The sequence below is a fragment of the Leishmania infantum genome, chromosome 5, assembly GCF_000002875.2.
Source record: "Leishmania infantum JPCM5 genome chromosome 5".
Classification (NCBI taxonomy): domain Eukaryota; phylum Euglenozoa; class Kinetoplastea; order Trypanosomatida; family Trypanosomatidae; genus Leishmania; species Leishmania infantum.
Window position 1 is genome coordinate 166417 of NC_009390.2, and position 13970 is coordinate 180386.

The 13970-nt window shown below is 63.7% G+C and overlaps 4 protein-coding genes across 4 annotated transcripts; all 4 read left to right on the forward strand.

Annotated features, from left to right (window-relative positions):
• Window positions 1-1739: 1739 nt before the first annotated feature.
• Window positions 1740-2762, forward strand: LINJ_05_0520 (nuclear receptor binding factor-like protein; the record flags this gene model as incomplete). Its single annotated transcript, XM_001462979.1, has 1 exon — window positions 1740-2762. The coding sequence occupies one exon, from the start codon at window positions 1740-1742 to the stop codon at window positions 2760-2762; it is 1023 nt and encodes a 340-aa protein (XP_001463016.1).
• Window positions 2763-3567: 805 nt separating this feature from the next.
• LINJ_05_0530 (kinetoplast-associated protein-like protein) lies at window positions 3568-9861 on the forward strand (the record flags this gene model as incomplete). The annotated part of the gene is made up of 1 exon (XM_003392168.1): window positions 3568-9861. The coding sequence occupies one exon, from the start codon at window positions 3568-3570 to the stop codon at window positions 9859-9861; it is 6294 nt and encodes a 2097-aa protein (XP_003392216.1).
• A 554-nt stretch (window positions 9862-10415) lies between these two features.
• LINJ_05_0540 (conserved hypothetical protein) lies at window positions 10416-10823 on the forward strand (the record flags this gene model as incomplete). Its single annotated transcript, XM_001462980.2, has 1 exon — window positions 10416-10823. The coding sequence occupies one exon, from the start codon at window positions 10416-10418 to the stop codon at window positions 10821-10823; it is 408 nt and encodes a 135-aa protein (XP_001463017.2).
• A 1414-nt stretch (window positions 10824-12237) lies between these two features.
• On the forward strand, window positions 12238-13185 carry LINJ_05_0550 (putative cdc2-related kinase; the record flags this gene model as incomplete). Its single annotated transcript, XM_001462981.1, has 1 exon — window positions 12238-13185. One exon carries the CDS (start codon window positions 12238-12240, stop codon window positions 13183-13185), a length of 948 nt encoding a protein of 315 aa, XP_001463018.1.
• Between the last annotated feature and the right edge of the window lie 785 nt (window positions 13186-13970).

Here is a 13970-nt window from a genome sequence, read left to right on the forward strand (position 1 = left end):
GAGTGGATAAGATAGTAAGGCGAAATCGAAGAGGGATCAGTCTTTTGATCGTTGCGCTGGCGACGTCAACGCCGCAACCCTTCTCCCATCCTTCTTTCTTCGCTGTTTGGGTCCCTCTGCCCTACCCGCTTTCGACCATCATCACCACCACCCACTTGGTGGCTCCTGTGCATGGGTGCTCTATCACCGTTGCCACCCTCTGTGTCGCTCTCTCTCTCGCCCTCCCTGCTGGGTTTTGTGGAGCGTGCGTGTCGATGTGTCGAGCGAGAGAGACGTATCACGGTGCAGTGATGGTGGTGGTGGTGGTGGTGGTGGCGTTTGGAGCAGCGTAGCCGAGGGATGTGGAGGCTTTGAGCGGAAGATGCGCGTGTGTGCGTGAGTAAGATGGGAGGAGGCGGCGATGGTTTCTCGACTCGCGCAGCGCACGCGCTCTTTCCGTTGTCGTCGTTCATAGTTTATGTTGTGCCCTAAGGTCCACCTGAAAAGAGTAGTGTGCGCATAGACGCGTGTGTGTAGGAATCAGTAACGAGCGCACGTCGTCCGAGGCCGGACCTGCGTGTCGGTGGCTGTCAGTGCAGTGCTCGGCGCAGAGGCGCGTCCGAAGGCACGCGTGCACATGGGTGCGCGAGCCTCTCCCTCCATTCGACAGACCGTTTTTCCCTCCAGCCATTGGCTCTCCTGTTAATGAGCGTTGTCGCTGAGGGTGCCGGATAGTGTGGGTCCCGCGCCCAACAGCATCCATCACCACCCATCACGCAGATACTCCGGCCGCTGCCACGAAGGTGAGCGCCCCCCTCCCCTCCCACCTGGCCCACTGAGGCTGCACGGAGCAACTCGTCCCGCTGTCTCTCTCTCTCTTTCGGCATACACCGCACCCATCGAACACTATGATTCGCCACCTCTCCTCTCCACGTCTCCTCCCATACACACACACACGCGCGCGCACTACCGCAGCACCACACGAGCAACCAACGAACGTGACGCGGCGTTTTGCTGTTGTTGTTGTTCACCTACCGACATCCCCTCCCCCAACCACCACCATCCGTGCGCCACGCCACCGCTGCATCGACATCACCTCTTCGAGCCCCCCTCCTCCCCTGGTCGAGCAGCAGTAGCAGTATATACACACGCAAGAACGCATAGGGAAGTGAAAAGAGAGGGCAATCCGACCTCTCTCCGTCGAGGGTACGGAGTCGTCAGCGGACCGCGTGCAGAGGAACGTCCATCGACTGCGCGGCTCCCTCTTCGTCTTTCCGCTCCCCTACCAAGCAAGCGCGCTAGGACGCGCGCGAGCTCACACGCGCACCGGCCTGTAGGCACCCCTCCCTCCCTTCCCCCTCTGTCTCTGTTTCTGTCTCTGTCTGTGTGTATGTGTATGTGTATGTGTATGTGTCGGGGTGGGGGCGTGTATCATCACTAACCACACACACACTCGCAGCCACTGTAGGCCTGGCAGGCGTTATAGTAGTTCTCGTAGCACTAGTAGTAGTAGCAGCAGGCCCCACCAGTGGTCACTCCGTGCCTTTCTCAATCTCCGCATACGCCTGTCTTCGCATCCTTGTCCTCTGCTAAGTACGTGCCGAGTCGCGGTCGCACAGGCACACAGAGACGGAGTCCGAGTACGAGTGGCGAACGTGGGTCTGCGTGTGTGCATGCAGCAGAACGCCGCAAGTAGCTCCACCCCCACCGCCATTTTCTCTTAGCAACTCCCCTCTGTCTCTCTCTCCCGCAGGCGCAGCATGGCCAAGGTGGCCTCCGCTGGTTGGCGCTACGCCCGCTGCGGCCCCATCAGCCAAGTGTTAGCCTACGAAATGTTTGACATCACCCCTGGTAAGGAGGAAGCGGTGGTGCAGATGGCAACGGCGCCCTTGCATCGCGTCGACGCCGCTGTCGTGAACGGCACGGCGCTCGGCCGCAAGCGCGTCAACATGGCATCCTTTCCCCGTATCGGCGGGTGCGAAGGTGTGGGCAAAGTGGTGCGTGCTCCGGCAGCTGCTGCAGCGACGCCTTCGCCGGTGAAGGAGGGCGACACGGTGTGGGTGGCGCCGCTGCATGGCACGTGGGCGACGAACATCGCAGTGCCGGTGTCGCAGCTGCATAAGATTGATCCGAGGCAAGCGGAGATGGCGGCAACGGCCTCCAACTTCCTCGTAGCCCAGCAGCTGCTGGATGGCTATGCCCGGCTGCAGAAGGGCGACATCGTCATCCAGAACGGCGGAAGTAGCCTAACCTCTCTAGCGGTCTCGGCGTTGGCCAAGGCCTACGGTGTAAAGGTGCTGACCGCCGCCACGCCGAGTGCTCGCTTCGCAGACGCGAAGCAGCGACATGCGAAGTACGGCTCTGACGTCTTTGAGTACAACGGGGCCGGGTCGCGCGCAATGCAGGCCGCCGTTGGCAAGCGCGGCGCCGCCCTCTACCTCAACGGCGTCGGCGGTCGCTACTTCGACTCGCTTCTCAAGTGCGTCGGCCCTATGGCGCACGTCGTCACGTACGGCGCGCAGAACGGCTTCGGCCTGTTCATCTCCGGCTCCAGTCTCATCTACAACGAGGTCACCATGGCTGGCCTGTTTGCCCCCACGTTCCTGAGCTCGATGTCCTACGGCGAGCGTCAGGCAAAGCTGGAGTTTGTGCTGAGGGCCGTGCAGGAGGCCGGCATCGCCTACCCGATGGCAACGGCACCGTCGCTGGAGAAGCTCCCGGAGGTCTGGGACGACGTGTACGTCAACGGCGGGCGCAAGGCCGTCGTGAAGATGGCGGCCTGAGAGCAGCGCCGCCACCGGTTGTGTCGGCGCGTGTTCATGTCGCACCTGTCCCGAAGTCGAAACGAAAGACACACGTGTTGCTCCCGATGTTGCGGGCGCGGCGCGCGTCGCACCTGTGGTGGGCGAGTAGGACGACGATGCGCTCCTCCGACCCAGATGGGGTTGTGGTGGATGAGGTACACCGTATGGCGCACAGGGGAAGATGGCCATAGGTCTCTGTGTGTGTGTGTCCATTCAAGCACTCGAGTAGACGAGATGACGTGCGCGTGGTGTCCTGCACCGCAGCGGCGGAGAGGGCGATGGTGCGATGGGCAGAGAAAGATGAAGAGAGCGGTTGGGGCAATGATGCGCCCAGCCCACACCTTTGTCGTGTTGTTCCAGAGCACGCGCCATGTCGCTCCCTCGTCGAGTTACACCTCCTCCCCCTTCTTCCTCGGCTGCTGATGGGCCTCCTCCGCTTTCGCTGCACACGCACGCACAAACACGTGCACAAACCTACACATGTGTATAGGCATATAGAAATTTAAGTACACACATCACGCGCGCGACACCGTAGAGGCAGTCTGTCCGTCTGTCTGCGTCATCGCCGTCGTCGTAGGTAGTCTTTTCTGTTGTGAGGCTTCCCTCTCTCCCTCTGCGTCTTTCCGCCCGCCTCTTCTCTTGTTGTCGTCATAGATCGGTCACCAGCCACCCAGCATCCGGTCGGTGGAAGCGCCGACGCTCCCCCTTATCACTACCACCGCCACATCTCTCTCTCACGTTGTATTACGTACGTAGACGTCCCCACCCAGCGCCTACCGACTCCATGCAACCGAGATTGGTGCTGCCCAGCTCGCAGCCTCTAAGGATCTCAGCGCAGTATCCAGTGGGGTCGTCTTCGGCAGAACCGTCATCATCATCGGCCGCGGCTCGGCCTCGAGGGTCGTATGGCGTGTCCATCGACCCTGCACAAGCCCCGAATGTCGCCGCCGTGGCGGTAGCGACGCCACTGCCGCCACCATCTTCCTCGTCACGACTTCTGCAGGAGATCGAGGAAACCCGTAAACTCCTTCGCACCTTCCGCTCGTTGAAGGAGCGCGGCGCGAGCCGTGCTGAGCTGGCAGATCTTCACCTCCGTGTCAAGGCCCTCAAGGCGGCGCAGCAGTGCCAGCAACCAAATTCCGGCGCATGCAAGGCGACAGCTCTCCCTCTGGCTACGTCCACTACCGCGGACGCAGAAGCTGCTGCAGCAACAGCAGCGGCGCGTCCGTCGCTCGCTTGCTCACCCAAGGCGGCGCCACCATTGCCATGCGTGCACCGTCACGCAGACGTCGCATTCCACGAGGGAGCAGCTGGGTGGACTGCGGAATCAAGCCACAGTTTGCATCAACCTCAGCAGCGAGGCGTCGAGGAGGCGCACGTTGCACATCGCGACGGACGGCTACCGGAAGGCAGGCATCATCATCATCATCACCGTCACCGTCACCGCCACAATGACGTCCGTGTGGACCGGGCGGCATCGCTGTCCATCTCTACGAGCCTATCTACAGCCGCAGCACAGGCTTCGACGGCAGTGTGCAACGGCATCTTTAACGCCGCCAGCAGCGGCAGCGCTGGCGTTTGCAGTGCCGTGGCGCTGCAGCCAAGCACGGCGTCGGCAGTGCCCGGATACCTTGTGCAGATCAGCTCGATCGTCTTTGCCATCGCGCTCGCGGAGGCGCACACGCGTCGTGAGATCGCGCAACGATGGGAGCGCCGGTGGCTGCGGCACTGGGCGAACTTCAAGGAGGAGCGCATCGCCATAGCCCTGCGCCCGCCCACCACAGCGACAGCGGCGCTGTCACGTCCGCAGCTGCAGCCGGAGAGGTGGGCGGAGGCTGCCCCGATGGCGCTACCTCACGAATGGCAGCAGCGGCAACAGGCGGTGTCGCCGGCGACGGCGAGTGTGGAGGGGAGCAGTGTTGCGACAGCCACCGCAGCCCGCACTGTCGGCGCTTCTCTTGCGCCAGTGCCGGCCAAGAGCGTTGGGGAGGCGTTCACAGCTACAACAAGCAGCCCAGCGGTGGCGGGTCTTGAAGAGACGTCGCCGCTCTCGGCCGGTCACCGCAGTGGCGACGAGGCGCACCATGTCGCTGAAGAACAAGAGAAGACGATCCCCGACGTGGACGACGCCGCTGTGGCAAAAGACTTGCTGGCGTGGGCAAGTCCTCTTCCACAGCACCAGCAGCATCCGGCAGCACCGGTAACAGAACAAGAGTTAGAGGCGAGCGCATGCGCCGCTGCTGATGCGACTGCCGAAGCGGCTGCAGCCGTGAGGAACGTGGAGGACGAAGAAGCTACCGCGCGCACAGCGACGGAGAGCGCTGCGGCAGAGGCACGGAAGCGTATGAAGATGGCTGAAGTCACAGCGCGCCTCAGAGCTGAGGAGCCGCAGGAGTCTGTGCAGTCATTCATGGCCGCTGAAGCAGGGGCCCGTGTCACCCTCGAAGGCGATGAGGCCCGCTTGAGGATCTCGCACGTTGCAGCGGAGAGGGACGGCGCCCAGCGCGTTGCCCTTGCGGCAGCAGAGGCGGAGTCTCGGCGGAGAGCGCAGGAGGAACAGGTGGGTCAGGAGGCAGCCGCGCGAGCAGCGGCGTCCAAGAGAGAGGAAGAGAAGGAGCGAGAAGCTGCTGCGCGTCGTGCGGCCGAGGAGCAACAGCAAGCTGCAGCAGACACCGAAGCTGCAGAGCGGCGTTCCGTGGAGCAGCAGTGGCAGGAAGCCGTCCGTCTGTCCGAGTCACTTCTGTCCGATCGGATCAAGGATGCTGTTGCAGCGGCTCCGCCGTTGGCTTACTCGAAGGGCACGCGTGCACCCGAACGTCCATCGCGCGATGAGCTAGCAATGATGGAGGACGCACAAGCAAGAGAGGCCGCGGACGCGCAGGCCTGCCTACGTGAGCGGCAGCAAGCAGCGGAGCAGGGTGTTGCGGCTTTCGGCGCAGCAGCGGATGCTGTGCTTGGTGAGTGGATCAGCACGGCAGCGATGGAGGCCGAGCAGGCAGCGTCGGTTGAGGCAGCCAGGCGGAGAAAGGCAGAAGAAGCCGCAGCTCAAGCGAAGGCTGTGGCGCAGGAGAGGGCATCTGCGGCTGAGGCTGCACGCGCCGCGGTCGCACGGACCGAAGACGAAGGCAGGGCTGCACTGACAGCTTCGGAAGAGGAGGTGTGGCAGTGGCTGCAGCTGCAGCACGGAGCTGGCCTTGAGTCGACGCGTCTCGCAGCTCTTGCAGCCGAGGGAAAGGCCGCGTGCCACCGTGCTGAGGAGGAGGCAGCTGCTGCCCGTCTGACGTTGGAGATGAGTGCATCCAAAGAAGCAGCGCGTGCCAAGGCCATCCAGGAGGCCGTGCGCTTGCAGGCGGAGCAGCAGGCAGCTGCGATGACCGTTACGCTGTGCTCCGCCGTCGCCGAGTTCTCCAAGAATCTTGTGGACGGCTGCCTAGCCGAGGCAGCACAGCAGGTATCCGAACAAGTAAAAGCGGCCGCTCTGGAGGAGTTGCAGATGCAACGGCGCGAGAGGGTCGAAGGGGAAGAGGCGTCGGCGCGAGATGACACGTACGGCGACGCGCTTGACGAACTGGCGAGACTGCGCGAGGAGGAAGCAGCCGCACAGGTCCGCAAGCGCATGGAGGTCGAAGCTGTGGCTGTCGCGAAGGAGCAGCAGCAGCAGCAGCAGCGTATGCAAGCGGCTGCACAGTATTTTCGGATTTGCGAGTTAAGTGAAGCTCTGCTGCTCGAATTCCTGCACGACGCTGCCGCCACCGCCGCGGCGGCACGCACGGCAGCCGTCGCTAACGATCGTCTTGCCGAAGCGTCACCGCCGGCTGCCTTACCAGAAGGGGAAGAGGGAGCAGCGAGCGCTGTCATGGAGGACGGACAGCAGCACCAGCACCACCACCCGTCTGCCGATGACGCCGCTGAAGAGCCGAACGCTCGCGCAGACAAGAGGCAGGGGGACGGCGTCGACAGCCCTGACAAGGCTAACGTAGACACAGCAGCACCGGGAGCCGTGGCCGCTACAGCGTCACTCTCTCTCTCGCCGTCGTCTTCTGCCGGCCCGTCGTCTTTCTTCGTGGAATCCGTCTCTGCGGATGCGACTCCGAGGGCTGTCACAACTGGCGTGCTGCAAGGCCATGCGGTCGAGGGCTTAGGGCTTCTGTCGCCCACCGTTTTAGTGCACGTCGTCGATGGCCTCCTCTCTGATGTTCTCCGTGATGCAGCCATGGAGGCGCAGAGGGGCGGTGCTGGTGCTGTCGGCGCGATCAGCGAGGATATAGCAAGCCGAGCACACGCAGGGCAGAGGGCGAGGGAGCACTGCAAGCCCCTGCCCAACGGCTCCGACGCGTCCTTCGTGTCGATTGGCCATGGCAGCTCGCACTCAACCCTTGGGTGCTCCCCACCGTGGGAGCCGCAGCCGAAGCCTCTGGAGCTACCGCTCGCCCTCGTGGTCCGTGATGCTGCAGGCGACCGTGTGCCACAAGTGCAGTACACGGGGGGCGAGCCCAAGGACTGTGCGGAGGCTGGCGTGGTTATTGGCGGGGCCGGCAACGTCACGGCGTCTCCGGCTGAGGTCTCGGACGTGGACAGCTGCGCCCCACACCGGCGCATCGTCTCACCTCTCTTGATACCATCAATGGACGTCGCCATCGTCAGCACCTCCTCCACTTCGACAGCTTCAGTAACGGACGGAAGAAGAAGAGGCTGCGCTCGCGGCTCCGCCGGCGCGACTGCAACGGCGTCGTCACCGCTGCACTGCTTCTCCACGGCATCCTCGGCCGACGACGACGACGCGGCCTGCAGCTCCCTCACCGCCCCGGGGGCGCCATGCCCGCTCAATCTGCTGCAGCACGGTGTTTTGTCTCCGCTACTGTGCCAGCAGCACGGCGGCAACGGCGGCGTACCCCACGATGGCGGCGAGGCAAGCACGCCTACCGACAGTGAAGATGCGGCGGGCACTACAACGGTCGCTGCATTGGCTGATCGGCCCTCGTTATCGGAGAATAGCCGAGCAAGACGGCAGCTTCCAGAGAGCACCGGGACCGGCGACCACGAGGCCGCCTCCGACGCAGATGGAATGCTGTCCGCGGTGGTCGCAATGGACCACAGAGTCATGGGAATCACAGAGGACTTGCGCGCTTTTCAGCTAGACGCACCGCCACCGCCACATGGCGCAGCCGAGCAGCGCGCTGGAGTGCGTATCGCTGCCTATGATACACTCACGGCAGACGCTGTGGCGGCGGTGGCAGACTCTCTGGTGCAGCGCGCGGTTCACGACGCGTCTCTTCTCTTCGACTTTCGGGGGCAGTCGGCAGTGCCGAACACCGACAGCGATCACCAGGAGTCTCACGACGCCGTCAAGGTCGACCACGCAGCGGCACCACCGTTTCTTTTCGCCATCGCTCAGAGCCACGAGCAGGGCACGGCGGAAGGCAAGAGCAGTGACAATGGCAGCGGTGGTGGGACGTCCTCATCCGCTTGCGCCGGGGATGTCGATGCACATACCGAGAAGAGGGCCAGCATCGCGGAGATGGGCTCAGGCTTCACGAGTGGCGACGCTCGGGAAGCCACCCTGCGTGTTAATCGGTCGCTTTCGCCGGCCGCTGCCGCGGTGGCCGTGGAAGGCATCGCTGGTTCGCATGCGCCGCTCGCAAGCCTGTCTACCCTCGTCTCCGCCGTGGCGGCACCAAACGACTTCGTGGCTCGGCTGCGGCAGCAAGAGGCAGAGAAGAAGGCGGCGGCGCATCAACAAAACCGCTACCTCACCAGTCGCGAGCTGGCGCTCGTCGCGGCGCGTTACTTGACGTCGGAAGCGGCCGCAGCGCATGTGATGGAGGTTGGCCCCACCACCACGCTTTCGGCCCGTGCCGTGGAGCTTGTTCTGTCGGTGGGGCTCGTGCGTGCAGCCACACTGGAGAATCGACGCGCGCGCCGCCGCATGGAGAAGGCGGAGAAGGGAGACGGGAGCAGCGCCAGGGGCGATGGCAGCACATCGGGTGGCGGTGTGCTCGTGGGAGAGAGCGGGTCGCAGAAGTTGACCCCAGGCGGTGGAGCTGCCTCAGCGATGATGGACAGCCCGGACGCGCCGCTCCCGTCGCTGGGCGGCGGTGGTGATGGAGGTGGATTTCCGACGGGTACCATCGGCGGGGCAGGCGCGGCAGGGGACGACGAGGGCGTCAATGTTCAACTCGTGCCACCAACCGCACGTTGCCGCAGCGGCGGCGGCGACTTGAGCATGCCTGAGCCTACCGCCTCGAGCGCTGTGGGCGATTTTGCGCACGCGAGCGGGGACGTCAAGGATACGGGCATGAGTGGCGGGCCCACAGATCTGGGGTCCCAGCCCCTGTCACCGCGGTCGTCGTCATCGATCGGGTCCGCCTCTCAGCCGACGACAGGTGGTGGCGTCAAAGGCGCGCTCGCAGCGAATCCAGCGCAGCACCAGGTTGGGGTGCGCGACAAGCTGCCAGCGGACTGGGCCACCGCGCTGCGCGGCGTGGCGGAGCGGGTCGCGCGCGACTTCATCGACTACGCCTCCCGCCGCGTGCTGCTCGGCCAAGGTGAGGGCCAGTCGAACCAAGATCACCTGCGCACTGCGCGACGCATCCACATCGACGCCCTCGAGGGCGTCGATGTGCCGGCGCTCTTCACGCAAGAGCTGCAGCCGCGCGATGTGGCGCGGCTGACCTCCTACTACGTCGAGCTAGCGACCAACGGGCCGCGTGACCGCGTCGACCCTCTCTGCGCCCCCGCCGCGCTTGGCGAGCACAACATCTTCGGTCACCGCGGCAGCGTGAGAAACGAGGATGTCGCCAGCTTCGGCAACCTCGACGCAGCGTCGGCGAGCGTGTTTGCGCCACCGACGCGGCCCCGGTCCCTCTTCGCATCCTCCCACCTCCTTCCATCGCACAAAAACCACCTGCTGTCGGCAGCCACAGCCATTCACGTGCGTCGCGCCGGACTGCTGCATCTGGTGCTGGAGCAGTGCCTGTCGAACGTGCTGCATGACCTGGTCGGGGACACGGTGGGCTGGCTCTGGACCGCCTGTCTGCAAGCAGCACCGCCGGGAGCCGCACCGAATGGCACGCAGTAGCATCTCCCTCCCTCCCATCATCTCTCTCTCCGCACTGTCGTAAGCACAGCCGCACCCGCACACTCGGTCACGTCGTTCTCCTTCAGTCGACTTCCGCTGGACCTCACCGTGGCACCTCGCCTCTCTCGCCTTCGCCCACCAGCACATCCGTTACCTCCCGACTCTTCGGCGAAACACGCGACGCCACCCCGGGAGCCGCACCAAATGATAGAGAAGCTGCAGAAGGAACATCGGATGCACGGGAGGGGTGGGTGGGCCCCAACCCTCTCTGGAGGGGCTCTCGGCGCCGCGTGACGCGCGCATTCGCACCTGCACTCGAGGCAGGAGAAACGGTGGCCGAAGCACGCAGACGCTCTGCTGACGCCGCGCGAGCACAGATGCACTTGTGTGCCCTACATCCCTTCCCCCCTCTCCCCTCCCTCTCTTGACAGCTACGCCCCACGCGTGAGGAGAAGCTTTCTCAACCAGCGGCACAGATACGCACACATCCGAGGAACTCTTCACAGCTTTCCGCCTTTCTCTTCTCTTGCCTTCTCTACCGGAAAGAGTCCAGCATGGACTCCTCTGCCGGAGGCGATGCGGGTGTGGTCCCCAGCAACAGCGTCGCGAAGGCGCCTGGAGTCGGCGCCAGCTCGAGCAGCGCCCCGACGGACCCGTTCAAGTATCTTGCAGAGCACATCCACAAGCGTGTTGCCATCTCGCTCCTGCCAGTCGACGACGACGACGACGGTGCAGTGGTGCGTGGCACCTTGCTGAGCGTCGATGACCTCTGCAACGTGATGTTGCAGCACTGGTCAAGCACAGGCGCAACTAGGCTGGACAGCAGCACTGGAAATGGTCGGCAGCAGCAGCAGCCCCGCAAGCGCGCTCGCCTCGACGCTGCTGGTGGTGACGATGCGGAAGAGAGTGTGCGACTCATCCGGGGTGCGCAGATCGTCTCCATCTCTCTCCTGCCGGTGTAAGACGGTGTGCGTACGAGATCGAAAGCACGACATGGCTGTGTGCGGCGGCAAGTCTGTCCTATGCCTACACATCACCTCTACACTCTACAGCTGTGTTGATCGCTCGTGTCTCACGCTGCGATGAGCACGGTTCCAGTGGATGCTGCTGTTAGCGAACCTCGGCATCGCTGTGCGCACTGCCAAGGAGCACAGGACAACGGTGGAAAAGGGGTGGCGACGATGCTGCCCGTGTGCACGTTCGCGTGTGAAGTCGACCCAGACACAGGCACTTATGCGCTCCTCCATCTCTACGCACTGCGTGTGGTGGACCTCGTTGAGCGAAACTTGCATGCACACCTCCGCATGCGTCTCCTCCCTTGCTTTCCTCGTGAGCGCCGCGCCGCGTGAAGTGAGCGCGTTCGCGAGGTGTGGTCTTGGGCGCGTGGTAGGGTGTGAGTGTGGGTGGGCAGGAAGGAGGAGGTCAGCCCTTCCCGACACCCCCTCCCCCTCACCCCCACCCTCTCCGCGCGCAGTTGCGCGCTTGCATGCTCGGCCACGGACGAGACACACATTCATTTCCGTTCACGTGCCCTTCATTCGTTCATCTCTCCCTCTACCTCCCTCGCACCCTCCTTTTTGTACTCGGCGTCTCGCCCATGGCGTGACCCACCCACGCCTGCTGACGCGGATGACGATGGTGGTGTGGCGCTGCGGTGCCCGGGGACGACGACGATCACCGTGCACGTGTGGTGGTGCTCGCGTGCTTTTCGAGACGCATCAGCAGTCGCAGCGTCAGCGCGCGCGCCACCTCCTTGGCCCCTCCCCCATCCGCTATACGCACTCGCATATCCATCGGCACCGAACCTACGCGCAGTGCAGCGCGAGACCATCTCGCACACACATACGCACAAGGCCTCTCCCGCACTCTCCTTCCCCGCAGCCATCGAGCGTCACCACCGCCTAGAAGAGGGAGAGGTGTCCCTATCGTGTCCTATCCACTGCGGCAAAGACCAAAGAACCGTTGGTGGTAGTCGACGCGTTCGCAGCAAGCATCCCCTCTCCTGGCCCCGCCCACCGTCCTCTGCACGCACCCGCACACGCGCAGGCGCACGGCGAGGGAGAATAACACGAGCGAGAGAGTCGCATACGTACACATAGAAAGAGAGAGGCAGAGAGATCGACGGCTTGCACTGGTGAGCCGACGACGAGATAGAGACAGACAGGGACAGACAGATATCTCAGCGGTCTGCGAGCGTGGCGCGTTGGGCGGGTTCGTCTTGTTCGCCTTCCTCACCCAGCCTCCTCCCGGCCCCGCCCCTTCTCGCCTGCCCTCTTCTGGTGGTCATCTCTTAGTCACTACGACTGTCATCACCACCGAGTCCACTCCATGCACGTTGCGGTGGCACCGTCGATCCTACGCGCGTCCGCAGAGGCCATGCGGAGCAGCGACCCCACGCCGGCGCGGCCGACAGGCTTCCAGCGCTACCAACGCCAGCACAAGGTGGGCGAGGGGTCCTATGGCAAGGTGTTTCTGTGCACCGATGTCGTCGAGGGCGGCACCGTCGCCGTGAAGACGAGTCAGTGGAACTCCGGCGAGGAGGGCCTCTCCGTCTCCTCGATTCGCGAGGTATCACTCTTGAAGGAGATACGCCACCCAAACGTGGTGCGGCTGCTGGACCTCTTCACCGAGGAGAAGAAGCTCTGTATCGTATTCGAGCGCATGGAGAAGGACCTGCGTAGCGTTCTGTCGACCCGGCAGACCCCTATCGTGGGCAGGAAGCTGAAACACATGATGTACCAGCTTCTGAGCGCCCTGCACGCCTGCCACAGCCGCCGCGTCGTGCATCGCGACATCAAGCCCGGAAACATTCTTGTGAGCGCCGACGAGCAGACAGTGAAGCTCGCCGACTTTGGTATGGGGCGTGCCTTCGGCCTTGCCCTGCAGAGCTACACCTATCGCATCGCCACGCTCTACTACCGTGCGCCAGAGGTGCTGCTCGGCGATCGCTACTACCTGCCCTCCGTGGATATGTGGTCTATGGGGTGCGTCATGGCGGAGCTGGCACTGCGCCGCGCTCTGTTCCGTGGCGAGGGCGAGTACTCGCAGCTCATCACCATCTTCGGTATTATGGGGACGCCGAACGAACGCGTGTGGCCTGGCGTGTCGCGGCTGCCGCACTACAACGCCGAGTTTCCAAGCTGGGTGCCGACGTCGCTGGAGAAGTACATACCTACCCTAGATCCGGAGGGGATAGCGTTGCTGAAGGCGATGCTGCGGTACGACCCACAGCGCCGTATTACCGCGTTGCAGGCAATGCAGCACCCCTTTTTTGACGACGTGCGAGACGAGTGCGAAGCTCGGTTGCAACAGCAGCAGCCGTAGCAGCAGCACTGCCGCTGTAGTTGTGGTTGGGGTGGCTGCCATGACTTCGGCATCTGAGAAGCCTTCTAGCTGAGGTAGAGAGTGCAGCAGCACTTGTGTTCGCGAGGGCAGGGGGAGGGCAGAGGGCGAAGGTCGCAGAGGCGTAGGCGGTGAAGCGAAGACGACACAGACGGCGGTTCAGTTCTTTTCGCTCGTGTCGTAGAGCGCGTCGCAAGGCCTCTCACGCTTCTCTGTGTGTTTGGGGAGAGAGAGGGAAGGAGGGGAGGGGCGGTCTGTGTGTGTTTGTACACAGACGAGGTCCGTTGCGCGGCTGCCCGTTTATCTCTCCCCTCCCTTCCCCTCCCCTCCTGCCAAGGCGGGCGCGCCCTTTCGTATGACGGGCTCATCATTACCACTTCTATAGAGCTCTTTAGCGCCATTCCTCTTGTTTTGGGGGGTGAGTGGGGGGAGGGAGGCGGCGCGCGTGCAGGGGCGTAGAACTTGTCCTCCTCTCTCCTACCTCCTACCTCCCCTCCCAATCTCCCTTGTCGCTCGGTAGGCACACACACGCGCCTCCGCCGCGGAGCATCTTCTCGTACTACCCTTGTGTTGGAGGGTGCGGTTGCCGGTGACGCTGAGATCGCGAACGACGACGCACACAACTCGCAACAGGAGCTGAAAAGGGGAGGCGGAGGTGGGGGCGGAGACGCCAAAGCCTACCGATACGCAGAGATGAAGCGCGCCAGGACGCATGCTCGGTCCTCGTCACCACCCTTCCCTTCCTTCGCTGCTCTTTCTCTCTCTTC